Source organism: Heptranchias perlo, chromosome 32, assembly GCF_035084215.1.
Source record: "Heptranchias perlo isolate sHepPer1 chromosome 32, sHepPer1.hap1, whole genome shotgun sequence".
Lineage (NCBI taxonomy): Eukaryota > Metazoa > Chordata > Chondrichthyes > Hexanchiformes > Hexanchidae > Heptranchias > Heptranchias perlo.
Genome location: NC_090356.1, coordinates 23,951,392 through 23,967,357, shown reverse-complemented (window position 1 = coordinate 23,967,357; position 15,966 = coordinate 23,951,392). Strand labels below are relative to the sequence as shown.

Below are 15,966 nucleotides of genomic sequence, written 5' to 3'. Positions count from 1 at the left end.
AGTCAAAGTCACCAACCTGCACACTTACCCCGGGGTCCGGTGACATGTACCTACCTTGCGGACCCCCTCAGATCTACATCTTCCGGATGGGGGCCGCCGTAGCTGCAGTCATGACCTCCTCGGAGGGCGAACAGCATCACCAGCCTCGCCATCCACCTCTGGCACGTGGAGCTCCACAACACAGTGCTGTGACACATCCACCTGTACAGCAGGAGGGAGGGCTACTGCAGAGAGAGATGCGTCGCAGAGGGCACTACCCTCGCCACAGGGTCCACAGACCGAGGCTCAGCCTCCTGGACCTCTCTGAGCAGCAGTGCACACGGAGGCTCAGAGTCACTCGACATTTAGCCGTGGATATCTGCAGCCTCTTTCATGCCGAGCTGCTCCTCGCTGGCCCGTGCACCATCTTCCTACCTGTCGCTGTCAAAGTCACCACTGCCCTCCCGAACTTCTCCTCCACAGCCTTCCAGGGTGCAACCGGGGACATCGCCAATGTGTCTCAGTCGTCTGCGCAGAAGAGCCCTGCAAATACACCTACACCCACTCTGCAGTGACACAATGGGTGGCATCAGTGGTGGGTCCTCATAGTGATACCCAGGAGCGGGCATTATTGCACAAACCGGACAGGATTCGCGAAGACATGGCAGTAGTGGTGCCAATATAATGTGTGATGTGAGTTGTTCTGAAATTCAATATAAGTAACACCCATGACAAACCCTCAAACACCCTTGTGCATCCCCTTCATGCTCACGACACGTTTGCCTTACGCTGCCTACTGCACATATGTGATGCATGCCCTGTGGCTGCAGCACAGGTGGTGGCAGGTTGAGTGAGGCTGGCCGTGAGAGAGATGCACGAGAGGGTGAGTATGGGATAGAGCCATGAGATTGTATGAGGATTGGGTTGCGTGGTAGTGGCGGGATGAGTACTGGCGAGGTGAGTAGGTGCAGGTAAGATGAGGATGGGGTTTGAGTGGTTATGAGAGGTGATGTGACAGAGTAGTGTTGGCAGTGCCGAAGGAGATGTGGGGTGGGGGCAGTGATGTGTCAGACGGAGTGTAGGGGAAAGACTACATGTACTCACTTTGGCTGACCTACTGAGGTCATTGGACCGCCTCCTGCACTGTGTGCAGGTGGGCGATATGTTGGTGGTGCAGGTGACACCCTCTGCCACCTTGAGCCAGGCCTTCCTGGTGGCAGAGGCAGGCCGCTTCCTCCCGCCCGCCGGGTGGAAGATCTCTGTCCTCCCCCTCCTCCTCACCCCATGTATTGATACCTGGGGTGAGGCATCATTAAACTGGGAGCAGCCTTCCCCCTGGGCATCCGTCAGTGGAGGACTGCCCCTTTAAATAGAGCGCCTCCAGCTGACAGATCTTACTGCGCATGCGCAGCCCGCCCGACACGCAGATCAGCAGCGGGGAACCCGGAGGAGCAGGTAAGTGAATCCAATTAGTGGATTGCCTGCTACGATCGCGCGGGAAACCCACTAATTTCACCGGGCGCGTTGCTTGCCCATCCGCCGAGAACCCGCACCCCTGGTAAAATTGGGCCCTTTACGTCTGACAGATGAAGGGATTAGAAAGATTTTTTTTTTAAAAACTTACCTGGGCATGAAGGGCCAGATCACGGAAAAATAAACTAAATAAATTAAATAAAAAACCATGCAAGGAAGTGAAAACACTAAATGAACCTACCTTTGCACCCTGCTCCGATGTTTCTGGCTCCGATGTCCCCCTCTTCTGCCTCCCAATGTCCCCCCGATCTTCCCTTCCCCCCCCCGTCTTCCAGTCCAGCGCAGGATTTTCCATTCTCCTCTCCCCCCCTGCCCCCCAGTCTTCCGTTCCAGTGCTGGATGACGTCTCGCTCTCTCTCTTTCTGGCCCCCTCCCCCTTCGCGTTGCAGCTCCTGATAGCAGCCAGCCTGTCAATCAGGCTAGCTGCCAGGTGCAAAACCCGGAAAGGACGTTAGCTACTATCAATCAATGTACGATTGCATCGGAAACGGTAAGTTTGGTTCATGCGGGTTTGCCACGCGCACCTTCACTCCCCCGCTGCCAACCCGCCACCATTGTAAAATTGAGCCCAATGTGTTTGGATGAAATTCCTATGCCTGCTATTTTAACAAAGGTGCTGATCTGTTAATTTTAAATGGGTTCTTTCAAATGGCAGATAGAGAAATTTCATACAAATGCACTATTTTACAATGGAGTGATTTCAATCCCTAGATGTAGGATTTAAGAGTACATAGGTAGGATCAAATTTATAATGTTTTAAAAGAATCCCATTCTCAGCCACCTCTCTCCCTCATGCCACTTTTCCTCCAAACTGGGCACGAGATATTCCAATTTGCTGCAAACTCCCAGTATTCTCTCCTCACCTGCAATGCTGTCTTCATGAAAAGCTGCTTTTTGATTGCTCTTCTTTTAATTTAAATTCTGGAAGCCCAGTGCCCATGAGCTGGCTCTCGGCATTTAAATTGTTAAATCTGGTTTCTAAAGATCCGTGGCGGACATGTAGACCCAACTGGATCCGGTTTATGGAAACTAAATTTAGCAGATTCAGATTTAAAGAAGACCACAATAAAAGGCACTGAAATGTGCTTGGTAATTTAAAAAAAAATTGTTTCTCTTTCCTTCCCTCAAGCACCACTGCTCCTACAGCACATTTCTCAAGTAATGGTTCTTCGTATATAAGGCGGAACAGTGAGCGTAGATCAGCTGTTTGACTGTAAAGGTCATCACACAGTCGGGAGCTCAACCCTGTCCTTATCCCATGTCCACAAATGTGCTCTTCTGGCAGAGGTCGTTGGATGTTCATCACCGGCTAATCTTGTCCGAGGCCAATTGCAGAGTCCCACAGCTGCCCAAACAGAGATGATCCAACTCAACATAAATCAAGGACCTTTCCTGTTTTGTAAAACTCATAAGATTTATCTGTGAGGTCCAGCAAACTTGTTTAGTACTTGGGGAAGAGGAAGAGTTAAAAAGCAACACTGCCACCAATAAAAATACAAATAAATGACGTGAGGATGCATCTTATATCATTGTGTCATGCGTTGTGAACAAGAAAAAAGGCTCGCCAAATCCTTTTTCATAAAAGTGGTGAACCTTTCAATCTGCAGATACAGTGCGATGATGTCTATATTTCATTCTTAAGTCTACTACAAGATCAAAGGTTCCGGTGGGTAGCAGGGAGATTTAGTGCATTACAGCCTTAATCCAAGTATACGTCATTTATCTAAAAATGTTCTTGATGAAAGCCACACTTCTCAAAATTTCTATAAGTGACCAATTCACAATTCTATACTGGTGTAACAGAGAGTTGTGGACAAGAGTTACAGGAGCTTTGACGATAGTTGACCGATGATGATGATGATGATGATGATGATGATGATGACTGGTGTAACTACCTGTAGCCTTGAGGTCCCATTACACCAATGTTCTGAGGAAGACATTGTCAATTTTATATAATCACTCAAAAGGTCGGACGTCTTAACAAGCTGTTCCTTCAATATATGAACCATATATGATATCAATCAATGTATTAGAAATCAGAGGAAGTTTTAGATCAGGATCAAAATTAAGGGGTAAATTTAATGGTACAGCACTCCTAGCTACATGCGACAGGACCACATAATGTGAATTTGGGCATGGAATTTTGGTCAGTGCAAATTTCCATTCTGAATGGAAGGCTATTTATTTAGCATGGATGGAAGATTATAAGGTCTGCAAATCGGCCATGCTGATCTCCGCACCTGAATTCCTGATATTTCCTCCCACTGTGCAAAGTTCTGTGCTGGGAGTGAATATTGTAAAATTTACAATATATGTTAAGTGTTATAAAATTTCTTGCTGAGGTATATCTTAGAAAGTGACCTGCCTGCTGCAATAGGGTTCAATCAATGGATCGGAATTACAAAAAGTTCAGGAAGGTACTTATTGGGAGTTGTTTCAAAATTATCTGACTTGTACACAATAGAGATAGGTTAATCAAACTCCACTTTCTTGGGTTAAACAACTGAGTTAGCAGTTTGGCAGCTCATTGGTGCACTGCAATTGGTTACCATTTTAGGGTGAATTAGCCCTGAAATTAATCAAACTTTCATCCAGGTCTGATTTACTGAAAGTGTTCAATCATTGTCCACAGAACAAGGGAAAAAAAATCACTCAACAATTGATAACCTAGGCTGCCACCCATTCAGTTTTGGGAGTTGAGAATACAACCTTTGAGTTGCCATCTTAAAGTTTCTTCAATGTAAAACAGACACCAGGTGAGAAAGCTTCCTTCATAAACAGGTTTACAAAGTCCAGACACCTTCCACAAAGAGGGAATCATCCTCCCAGAAGTATGATTTTAAAAGCAGAAGTCCTTGTTTCTAACCATTTACTTGTGTGTCTTAAGGTGTGGAGTTACTGATGATTAGGGGTCTCAGTGAATGATGAGCACTCGAATCATGATCCCACTGTGCCGCCCCCATCCTGCTCACTATCCAGTTTTGGAATTAACAAACGTTTTGTACTTCTTGAAGAGCACAGCAATCTCCTTTTCTATAAAGCACTCTGACCAGGATGACTAAAGTCTACAGTTGTATTTATGCTGCCACTTCTGTGCCATCGTAGGGTGGCACTTTAAATCAGGAGGCTACCAAACACAATAAAAGCCATGAAGCTGTCTCATTGTTTTAAGTTCCCAAACACTCCAGTATAAACATGTTTTACTTGGAGCCCAGTCCAATCGAATTAACTGAAAAATACAGTTCTGTCAATTGAGCTATAGCCTAACACAATTTGCAATAGGTAAGGGAAGAAAAATCAGGGGGAATTTATATTAAAAAAATTCCTTCTGATTCACTGACTGGCATCAGATTGTAGTGCTTATTTCTGGCTCAGAATGAAAGCCACTTTTATATTGGAGTTCGGGTTCCATGAGTCTGGTGTCTGAATCGGTTCCTAGCTTTTACATTGTTTAATCCAGTTTGCATAGACTGATGGCAAAATTGTAGACCAAGTTTTACCCGGGTGTACAAGACTGCTGCTGGTCTATGGATTTTACAGACTAAGTGTCGGGATCTAGCTCAGGGAGACCAGGGTCCTAGAAGACTGATATAAATAGCCCTTTAGAGTTGAACAAACTTCTCTGCACTATGTAAACAATGAACTTGAGATATGAATTGGCAACAGATTTATTGTCCCTGAATTGGCCAGCTATAGGTTTCAACATCAAAATGGAAGCGTTTGAGAGAAAAGACATGGAAAAGGGGGAACAAATGCAAACACTTTGTTTTACTTTGGCTGAACAGTAGGAGTTGACTAATGGAAGCTTAAAACCCTATTAGATACAGTGTGCAGCAAAGCATGCATGTGTTCCATATTCAGCAAAGTGCCAGTCAAAGGAACTCACTGGGCTGAAGGCTGGAGCGTTTTATGAAAAAGGCATTGATGGCCTATTTCATTAACTCTCTATAACTGAAACCATTAATGACATCCAAATGTCTTATGTTATAACAATAATTACATTTTAATGTCTAGAAACAAATTACAAAACAGCCAAAATGTAATTCTGTAGAACAGATAAATCCATATGCAGTGTGAATGTCACAGAATATTTAATTATCTTGCTATTCAAATAAAATAAAATCTTATTTGATTCCATGTTTATTTATTCTGCTCTTTTGTTAAATTTGGTTAAAACCTGAGGGAAACAGTTAAAAAAAAGTTTTCTATGACTATGAATGACTGGTTGAAAATGTACCCATTACAAATGACCAGGGCCGAGATAATCTTCCTGATGATAAGTGCCCCTCTGCATATCAGTTCCTCTTGGCCTGGTGTTTTTTTATATTTGTTCATGGGATGTGGGCATCGCTGGCAAGGCCAGCATTTATTGCCCATCCCTAATTGCCATAGAGAAGGTGGTGGTGAGCCGCCTTCTTGAACCGCTGCAGTCCATGTGGTGAAGGTACTCCCACAATGCTGTTAGGTAGGGAGTTCCAGGATTTTGACCCAGTGACGATGAAGGAAAAAGTGATATATTTCCAAGTCGGGATGGTGTGTGACTTGGAGGGGAACGTGCAGGTGGTGTTGTTCCCACGTGCCTGCTGCCCTTGTCCTTCTAGGTGGTCGAGGTTGCGGGTTTGGGAGGTGCTGTCAAAGAAGCCTGTCGAAGTGTTTCTGTATCTCTCCATCACTGTTTGTCTCTTTTCTGCCTGTATCCCCCGATTCACTTTCACATACATTTATTTATATTTTCCTAGTTTCCTCCCCTCTCCTTGCAGTCATTTCTTGGCCGAGACAGTCAGGTAAGTGAACCTGCTATCAGCCGAAGCCGCTTTGTAACTAACCACCTGGTGCAATGGTGAGGAGGCTCAGGATCACTCAGCCAGCGAATTTCTTCCCCTCCCTTCCTCGTGGGGAAGGTGTGTGTCACTATAAGCAGTGCTGAAATCAGGGACTTTCCATGAAGGGAATCATGGGTCTGAGCCTGTATTGCAGTATTCCATTGCAAGATGCTGGAAGGACCACTGTGCCATTGCAGAATGAGAAATTCTACATAAACTCCTGCTTTCAGACGGCCTCAAAGTCATAAACTGCAGCAATGAGGTGTGACTGAGGAATGAAGTTCTTCCTTTATAACATTTTGGGATTGTAGGGTAATTAAGTAAAATATACTCAACATTATTTCTTTATCCCTTTATGCTTAGGTATCTATCTTTTACTTTATGGTATAAACAAAATAGTTTTGGCTGTGAGGGGTCCACGTGGAGTGAGTTTGGGGCTACAGCACAAGATAGCCTCCAATTTAACACTGAATTGTTAATCTCACTCAGAAGGGCCACAGGTTTGCTAGCATGGGAAATGGAAAAATGTTCTTCTAGTGTTGTAAGTGGTGTTCATCAGAGGTTGAGATTGGAGCTGAGGCATATTGAGGGAGTTTGATGCACCTTTAATGGAAAGTGTTCCATTCTCCCAGTACTGATATCCCTCACTTTGATGAATATGAAAAAAGAAACAGAATTAGGTAACAATGGAACAATTAGTCTAAAATCATATTCTTTTGTGCAATAATCTTTGAATCCTTTCTCTATGTTTTAGATAAATAGGTTTCCCTCCACTTGTTTAAAACTAAAAATGTAAACTCCAGATAGATGACAATGCAACTTCTCTACGGCAACAGCAAATAAAACATCGACATATCACTTACCAATACCCACAATGACAAAGGCGGCCACTCCATTTAAGATGCCCAAGTACTGGATGCCAAACACCACGTGGTACAGAAACAGGGCGACCAGGCAGCTCAAACCAATACTTGCAATCCCAAAGAACGTCAGAAAGGCTGGTAAAACATAAGTGGGTGCGAGATTCAGAACGGATTAGATTGCTTTCTTTAAAGTGCAGGCTGTTTTCCATCCCGCGGGCAGAACAGGGAATAGTTAAAAGCGTGTTTTCAAAAGAGAGCCGGTTAAAGGAAAATTTCCATTTTCATTTTCAGAATAATACAACTTAAAGCAAGTGGTAATGCCATGGAAACAAACAGACACGTGTGAAACCAGTTTGTGCTGATAACCAGATATCAGGGTCAAATTTATTGACACGCGCTATCAACGGGGAGCTTTGCCCATGCAAAGCGGAAAATTGTGAGCGCAATGCTCATGATTTTATGACCATTAATTCAATGTGCCTGCTACTTCCCAATATGTGCATCTGATGGAAGAGGCTCCCAGCCGTTAGTGCATGTTTACATAATTGGCCCTATTGTTTCCAGGGTGGGGGGGAGTGACGACAAGTGACAAGTCCTCCATTCAACTGAGTAAAATACATTTCACAAGTGTGGGGAAAAACATATAGTTTATAAATCAATAACTTTTTTGTGGACAAATCCAGTTGTTAAATGAGAAATTAATTTTGGGCAATGCTTTTTGGTTTAATGTGAACAGATAAAGTGGTGCTGAACGGACAGCTCCTATGCTGCATTAGCAGGACCTCCAGCATCGGCCAAGCTTCCCCTGGTACCACGGTTGCAACCACAGGGAAGTCTATCATCAATTTGTCCGACCACACCCTTCAACCAGACGAAATCGAAGTTCTCAGCCGAGGGCTCAATTTCTGCCCCACTACAAAATGGACCCCATCGGTCTCGCGGCGGACACAGAGGAATTCATCAGGAGAATGAGGCTCCAGGAATTCTTCCACAAACCCCAAAATTCCAGCAGCGAACCCAATGAGACAATTAACGATCCGGAACAGCAGACAGAGGGATCCGCGGTACAGCAACCGAAGAGGAAAGAGTCAAACTGGACTCCTCCGGACGGTCGCTGCCCTCAGCTTGACATGTATGCTCAAGCTGTCAGGAAATGCATCAATGCCAGATTCATCAGCTGCACTCAGAAGACAGTCCAGAATGTCAACGCAACGCAACGCCATCAACGCTCTCAAGACCAACCGCAACATCGTCATCAAACCAGCGGACAAAGGAGGAGCCATCGTCATACAGAACAGAACAGACTATTGCAAAGAAGCATACCGACAACTGGACAACCAGGAACACTACAGACAGTTACCCGCAGATCCGACCAAAGAACACACCCACCAGCTCAACAAACTGATCAAGACCTTTGATCCAGACCTTCAAAGCATCCTACGCACTCTCATCCCACGTTCTCCCAGCGTGGGAGACTTCTACTGCCTCCCAAAGATACACAAAGCCAACACACCCGGACGTCCTATCGTATCAGGCAACGGAACCCTGTGTGAGAACCTCTCTGGATACATCGAGGGCATCCTGAAACCCATTGTACAGGGAAACCCCAGCTTCTGTCGCGACACTACAGACTTCCTACAAAAACTCAGTACCCACGGACCAGTTGAACCAGGAACACTTCTCACCACGATGGACGTCTCGGCACTCTACACCAGTATCCCCCACGATGACGGCATCGCTGCGACAGCATCAATACTCAACACCAACAACAGCCAATCTCCAGACGCCAACCTACAACTCATCCGCTTCATCCTGGATCACAATGTCTTCACCTTCGATAACCAGTTCTTTACCCAAACACACGGGGACCAAATTCGCACCCCAATACGCCAACATTTTCATGCACAAGTTCGAGCAGGACTTCTTTACTGCACAGGACCTCCAACCAACGCTATACACCAGATACATCGACGACATTTTCTTTCTATGGACCCACGGTGAAGAATCACTGAAGAGACTACACGATAACATTAACAAGTTCCATCCCACCATCAAGCTCACCATGGACTACTCCTGAGTCAGTTTCTTTCTTGGACACACGAATCTCCATCAAAGACGGGCACCTCAGCACCTCACTCTACCACAAGCCCACGGACAACCTCACGATGCTCCACTTTTCCAGCTTCCACCCTAACCACGTCAAAGAGGCCATCCCCTATGGACAGGCCCTGCGAATACACAGGGTCTGCTCAGATGAGGAGGAACGCGATGGACACCTACAGACGCTGAAAGACGCCCTAGTAAGAACGGGATATGACGCTCGACTCATCGATCGACAGTTCCGACAGGCCACAGCGAAAAATCGCATAGACCTCCTCAGAAGACTAACACGGGACGCAACCAACAGAGTACTCTTCGTTGTCCAGTACTTCCCCGGAGCGGAGAAACTACGCCATGTTCTCCGCAGCCTTCAACATGTCATCAATGACGACGAACACCTCGCTATGGCCATCCCCACACCTCCACTACTCGCCTTTAAACAGCCACCCAACCTCAAACAGACCATCGTTCGCAGCAAATACCCAGCTTTCAGGAGAACAGCGTACACGACACCACACAACCCTGCCATGGTAACCTCTGCAAGACATGTCAGATCATCGACACAGATACCACCATCACACGAGAGGACACCACCCACCAGGTGCATGGTTCATACTCCTGTGACTCGGCCAACGTTGTCTACCTCATACGTTGCAGGAAAGGATGCCCCAAAGCATGGTACATTGGCGAGACCATGCAGACACTGTGACAACGGATGAACGGACACCGCGCAACAATCGCCAGACAGGAGGGTTCCCTCCCAGTCGGGGAACACTTCAGCAGTCAAGGACATTCAGCCACCGACCTTCGGGTAAGCGTACTCCAAGGCGGCCTTCGAGACACACGACAACGCAAAATCGTCGAGCAGAAATTGATAGCCAAGTTCCGCACCCATGAGGACGGCCTCAACCGGGATCTTGGGTTCATGTCACGCTACACGTAACCCCAACAGCGAACAAAAATTTTCTGTTTTTAATATAACGGGTCAATTGCTGTCTTTTCCTTCCGGATGTTTCTGCCTCTCTCTCTCTGTTTTTTTTTTGTTCTGGCCGTTTGTATATTCGGTGGCCCTGTAGGTAACACCTATCTGTCTGAACACTTTGGTTGCCTTGGCAACGGGCAGTTGAAAAGACTATCTGTAATCACCAGGTATTGTTCTGTGATTTATAAATGCGAGAGGTTCGAGGATTTCTTGACATTCACCTGAGGAAGGAGGAAGCCTCCGAAAGCTTGTGGATTTTAAAATAAAATTGTTGGACGATAACTTGGTGTTGTAAAATTGTTTACAATTGTCAACCCCAGTCCATCACCGGCATCTCCACAGCATTAGCAGGAAGCACTGTCTCCGATTCTTCTAAATCCAGAGATAATCGGGATAAAGGAATAAAATGTGCCACGGGCAAAAAAAAACATCAATAGCCCCCTTTAAAAATAAAGTTTCTCAGAGAAAACTTTGAATATCATTGAAATACGATAAGAACACTAGAAATAAAAAGCAAAACTGAATACTCAGAAATCTCACAGAAAATGCTGGACATACAAAGCAGGAAAGTCAGCATCTGAAAGAGAAAGACAAGACTCTTCATCAGAACTCAAAACATTAATCTTCCTTTATATTTAAAATTATAAGGGGTTTTGATAGAGTAGATAGAGAAAAACTGTTTCTACTGGCAGGAGGGTCCGCAACCAGAGACGACAGATTTAAGGGGGGAGAGGAAAATTTTTTTTTGAACACAGCTGGTTGTTATGATCTGGAATGCACTGCCTGAAAGAGTGGCGGAAACAGATTTCAAAAGGGAATTGGATATATAGTTGAAAAGGAAAAAAACTGCAAGGCTATGGGTAAAGAGCGGGGGAGTGGGACTAATTGGATAGCTCTTTCAAAGAGCACAACTGGCAGGGGGCTCCCATCTGTGCTGTATGATTCTAGGATTCTAACATGCTCTGTTTAACCTGATGATAGCAGTGCGAAGTCAGCAAAGTCATGAAGATTGGTAGATATGTGGGAGATGAATGACACAGGCAACTAGATATTTAGCTGTGTGGGAAGTTTTTTTTTAAAAAGGAACAGAAACTGACTAGAATTACTTTTCAAATGTTGATGCGGTTTTGAAAAAAGATGGTTTTTGATGAAGTAACAGAGTTACTCAAAGATCGGATGAGAAGAAAGTCATAGTAAAAACTCCATAAAGGGTTTTGGGTTATTGAGGCGAGAAGTCAAATTTTGCAAGGGTTCTGTCAGGATCCTTTTGGCTTCTAAACACTCCATTTTTGGGGGGTGGGGGGGGGGGGGGGGGAGGTGAGAGAGCTATTCATAGCAACACTATAAATGTCCTCTTCATACACTTTTGCACAATCTTGCTGCAGAAAGGGAACAGTGAGAATCTTCCTAATGAGGTTGAAATTCCTCTCATTATTTTGAATAGCGCACAGAAATATGATGTGGACACATGAACCAGTGCAATAGTGCACCAATCAATTTCTGTTCACATTAAACAAAATAACAGACAGTGATAGCACCATACCTTTCAGATACACTCACAATTTACAATGCAGGGGGATCACCTCAAACCTCTGACATGTGGCGCTTCACATGCAACAAAAACACTTTCAAAACTGGTTAAAAATACATTTGGTTAAAAAACTGGTTTAAAAAATATTTTTTGAGTGTTTATAATATTTATTCTTGCAAAGCTATAAATATTTTCACAATTTAAGGTCTACGGTCACATTTTCTGGAAGAAATTAAACAAAGTGTTCATGACTATTTTTAATGGGGCGGGCAGATCATGTATTTAACCTCCCCAATCATTTTAGTGCCCCCAGCTTATGACTTGAGAACAGCTGGCTTTTCATGGGTAAAACAGGTACAATCGTTCAACTCTGCCTGTGCAGTGTTTCTGTTCTCGTAAAGAACACAGCAACATAGATCTCCAAGACAATGCATCAAGTCACTTTCCATGAAATTCACTCCAGAATCTGACATCTACTGAAAGTATTTCTTGTCGCAACGCTCTGTCACATGGTCAAGCTTTCAGAAAAATCCATCTCTTTCATCTTCAGGACCACGTTAAGGAAGACGGAAGGATTAGTCCTCTTGCAACATCGACCAATGTATTGAAACATTACAGTGAACGAACGCCCACCTATATTTGTATTACTAATTCCTCAAGAAGTATCATTTTGTTTGTACAGTTAAACGGTAATAATGTCCCCCCCAATGAATTTCTCCTTGAGCTATGTCATTAGAATACGATATGAAAATCATTTTAATCTCATTTTCCATTCCGGTAGCACTTCTGCCTCTGAGTCAGAAGGTTGTGGGTTCAAGCCTCACTCCAGAGACATCAGCACATAATCCAGCTGACACCCCAGTGCAGTACTGAGCGAGTGCTGCACTGTCGAAGGTGCCGTCTTTCAGATGAGACGTCAAACCGAGGCCCCGCATACCTTCTCAGGTGGACATAAAAGATCCCACGGCCCTATTCGAAAAAGAACAGGGGAGTTCTCCCCCCGTGTTCTGGCCAATATTTATTCCTCAACCAACACCTAAAACAGATTATCTGATCATTTATTTCATTGCTATTTGTGGGGCTTTGCTACGTGCAAATTGGCGGCCGCATTTTCCTACATTTCAGCAGTGATCACACTTCAAAAGTACTGCATTGGTTGCTTTGGGATGTCCCGGCGTCGTGAAAGACACTACATAAACGCAACCCCTCTTCTTCCTTCCTTTCTGGTAAACTGTCTCTCCATCTTGGCTCTGTCCGGCCTTTACGCCTAGGGTCAAACGGCCACCAATTCTCCCGGCAACCAGCTGTTGGCAAGTGCAGGTCCCATCCAGGCACGTCCCTCCCATCTGATTTACCCTTACCTCTCGTAGGAAGATGCTGTGCCATCCTCTCAGCACCTCACACCTCAGGGTGTCTCAGGTCAGGAGTTGAGTGGAACTGGCGTCAAGCCTACGCTCATCCCTTACCCCATGGACTTAACACTCGTGCTCCAGTTCTCCAGTACTTGCCAGTGTCCCCAAAACTATAGAGCAAACATGGGTGGCTGCCTGTAGGGGAAGAAGTAGCTTTGCTGGTAATTTGGTTGAGCTTTAGTAGGGGGAGGAAGTGGTAGTGGGGGGAGGGGGTGGGTTGGAGAAGAGGTGTGGGAATTTTCTGTGGAACAAATCCACCAACTCCCACCACCAGAAGTGACGCCAGGTGCAGGTACAATACATCTGCCCAAATACTTGTTTAAAGAGCAAACTTGCATTTATTTAGCATCCTACCAACTATTTCATCTTCACTCTTACTGACTAGTATGAGACAACTGGCTATTGTACCACACTCTACATTTCCCAAATGGAGGTCAGGAGTAAATGTGTAACAGGTAGTTACACATAGTAATATTTTGTGGGATGGATACTTGGGCCATCCACTTAGAATCATAGACTAGTCAGCACAGAAATGGGCCATCAAGTCTCTGGTAGTATTTTTCTCCACATGAACCATCTAGTCTAATCCCACTCTCCCGCTCGCTCCCCATACCCTTTAATATTCCTCTTTTGGTAGCAATTAGCTCCCTTTGAAAGTACTCATGGATACTGCTTCAACTGTGTTCTGTGTCACAGAATTCTACATTCTAAGCCGTTTCTGTGTAAAGCAATTTTCCTAATCTCCCCTTTAATTCTTTTGGTGATTATCTTTAAATCTGTGACCTGTTGTCACTGTTTCACTGATCAGTAGACTCTACCTGACACCTTATTGTAACCCTTCATAAGGTCACTGCTCTCAGCTGTAGTTATAAAAACTTCAACTTCTCAAGTCTCTTCATAACCATAAAGCCCTTATCCCTGGTAACATCCTAGTGAATCTATGCTGCAATTTATCCATTGCTCTTATATTGTTCGAATAATTGGGGGCAGAGGGAGGGTCCTAAAATTGTACACAATAATAATTAGCATAAAAATGGCATCAGCCAACCATATCTCTGAGATGTCTATAAGGAATTTCCTTTGTTCTGTGGCAAGGTTAGAGAAAGAAAAAAAAGACTTACTTAGAATTTACAGCACAAAAACAGGCCATTTGGCCCAACTGGTCTGTGCCGGTGTTTATTCTCGACACGAGCCTCCTCCCACCTCACTTCATCTAACCAGCATAATATCTCATGTACTTATCTAGCTTCCCCTTAATTGCGACTATGTTATTCACCTTAACTACTCCATGTGGTAGCAAGCTCCACATTCTAACCACTTTCTGGGTAGAGAAGTTTCTCCTGAATTCCTTATTTGATTTATTAGTGACTATCTTATATTTATAACCCTAGTTTTGGACTTCCCCACAAGTGGAAACATCTTCTCTAGGTCTATTTATAGTTATATGTCTACTTGCATTTATATAGCACCTTGCATGACCCGAGGACATCCCAAAGGGCTTTACAGCCAATTAAGTACTTTTGAAGTGTAGTCACTGTTGTAATGTGGGAAACATGGCAACCAATTTGCACACAGCAAGGTCCCACAAACAGCAATGTGTTAATGAGTAGATAATCTGTTTTAGTGGTGTTGGTTGAGGGATAAATATTGGCCGGGACACCAGGGAGAACTCCCCTGCTCTTCTTCGAAATAGTGCAGTGGGATCGTTTATGTCCGCCTAAGAGGGCAGGTGGGGCTTAGGTTTAGTGTCTCATGCGAAAGAGGGGGCCTCCGACAGTGCAGCACTGGAGTGTCAGCCTAGATTTTGTGCTCAATTCTCTGGGGTGGGACTTGAATCCACAACCTCTGACTCAGAAGCGAGAGTGCTACCCAGTGAGCCACGGCTGACAGTTTAATCTGAGGAAGGTTAATGCACACGGCTGGCTGCATTGGAATTAGACCTCGTCAACTTATTCAAAGTGAATATCTGTCCTGAATCCATTTTTGTTGTTTCATATCCGTGTCTGGATGCACAAAATTCCTATGTTTTCCTCCATAGGACTACATCTGATAGTAATGTGAAAGGATGAAAATGTAATTTCCAACTGGTGTTGGGAGGCAAATTCAGGCTAGTTAAAAAGGTGGGCACATTGCAAGAGCTGACAAATTTCCTAGGCTCCACATATATTTTCTCTGCCATTGGTTTCTGGCAGTTGATCTGTTGCCCTGTACAGCCTTTAGAAAGTCTTCTATTTATCTATTTAAGACAGTCCTTTAGAAAGGGTTTGAAAAAAGTTCAATTTATTAGTACAACCCTTATAAATTTCTGTATATATGAAATGCAAGTCTCACAGATGTACCATTCATCCATCAAGGGAGATCACTGGCAAACAGCATTCTTGTACGAAGGTACGACGTCACAGAACAAGCCCATTATTCTCCACATACCATATATATTTTCCTACGAACACCTTCCCCAAGACAAGGATAGAACTTTGCGCCCTGTGTGTCTTGCTGGCTGTGCGTGACAAAGAGATGCACTGGTAATGAAGTGAGGGTTCTCAGTTTTAGCTGGTATGAGGAGGGAGGGTTGACATGGGCTGATCTTGTAAACACATCAGTTGGCAAAGGGAGAGTTGGCATTAGGTCACCTGCTGCCCTTCTCGGTCAGGGAATGATTCATGGTACTGGGACCTAGATAGGTGGAAGCGGTCATGTAATACGGATGGAGAATGAACAAGTTCAGTAAATGTGATAGCTGACG

The 15,966-nt window shown here is 44.6% G+C and overlaps 1 protein-coding gene across 1 annotated transcript in view; it reads right to left on the bottom strand.

Annotated features, from left to right (window-relative positions):
* disp3 (dispatched RND transporter family member 3) overlaps positions 1-15,966 on the bottom strand; it is a 382,438-nt gene that overhangs the window by 118,155 nt on the left and 248,317 nt on the right. Inside the window, exon 7 of the mRNA XM_067970641.1 lies at positions 7,199-7,333. Coding sequence (XP_067826742.1) covers positions 7,199-7,333 — 135 coding nt within the window. The remainder of the gene's footprint in view (positions 1-7,198; positions 7,334-15,966) is intronic.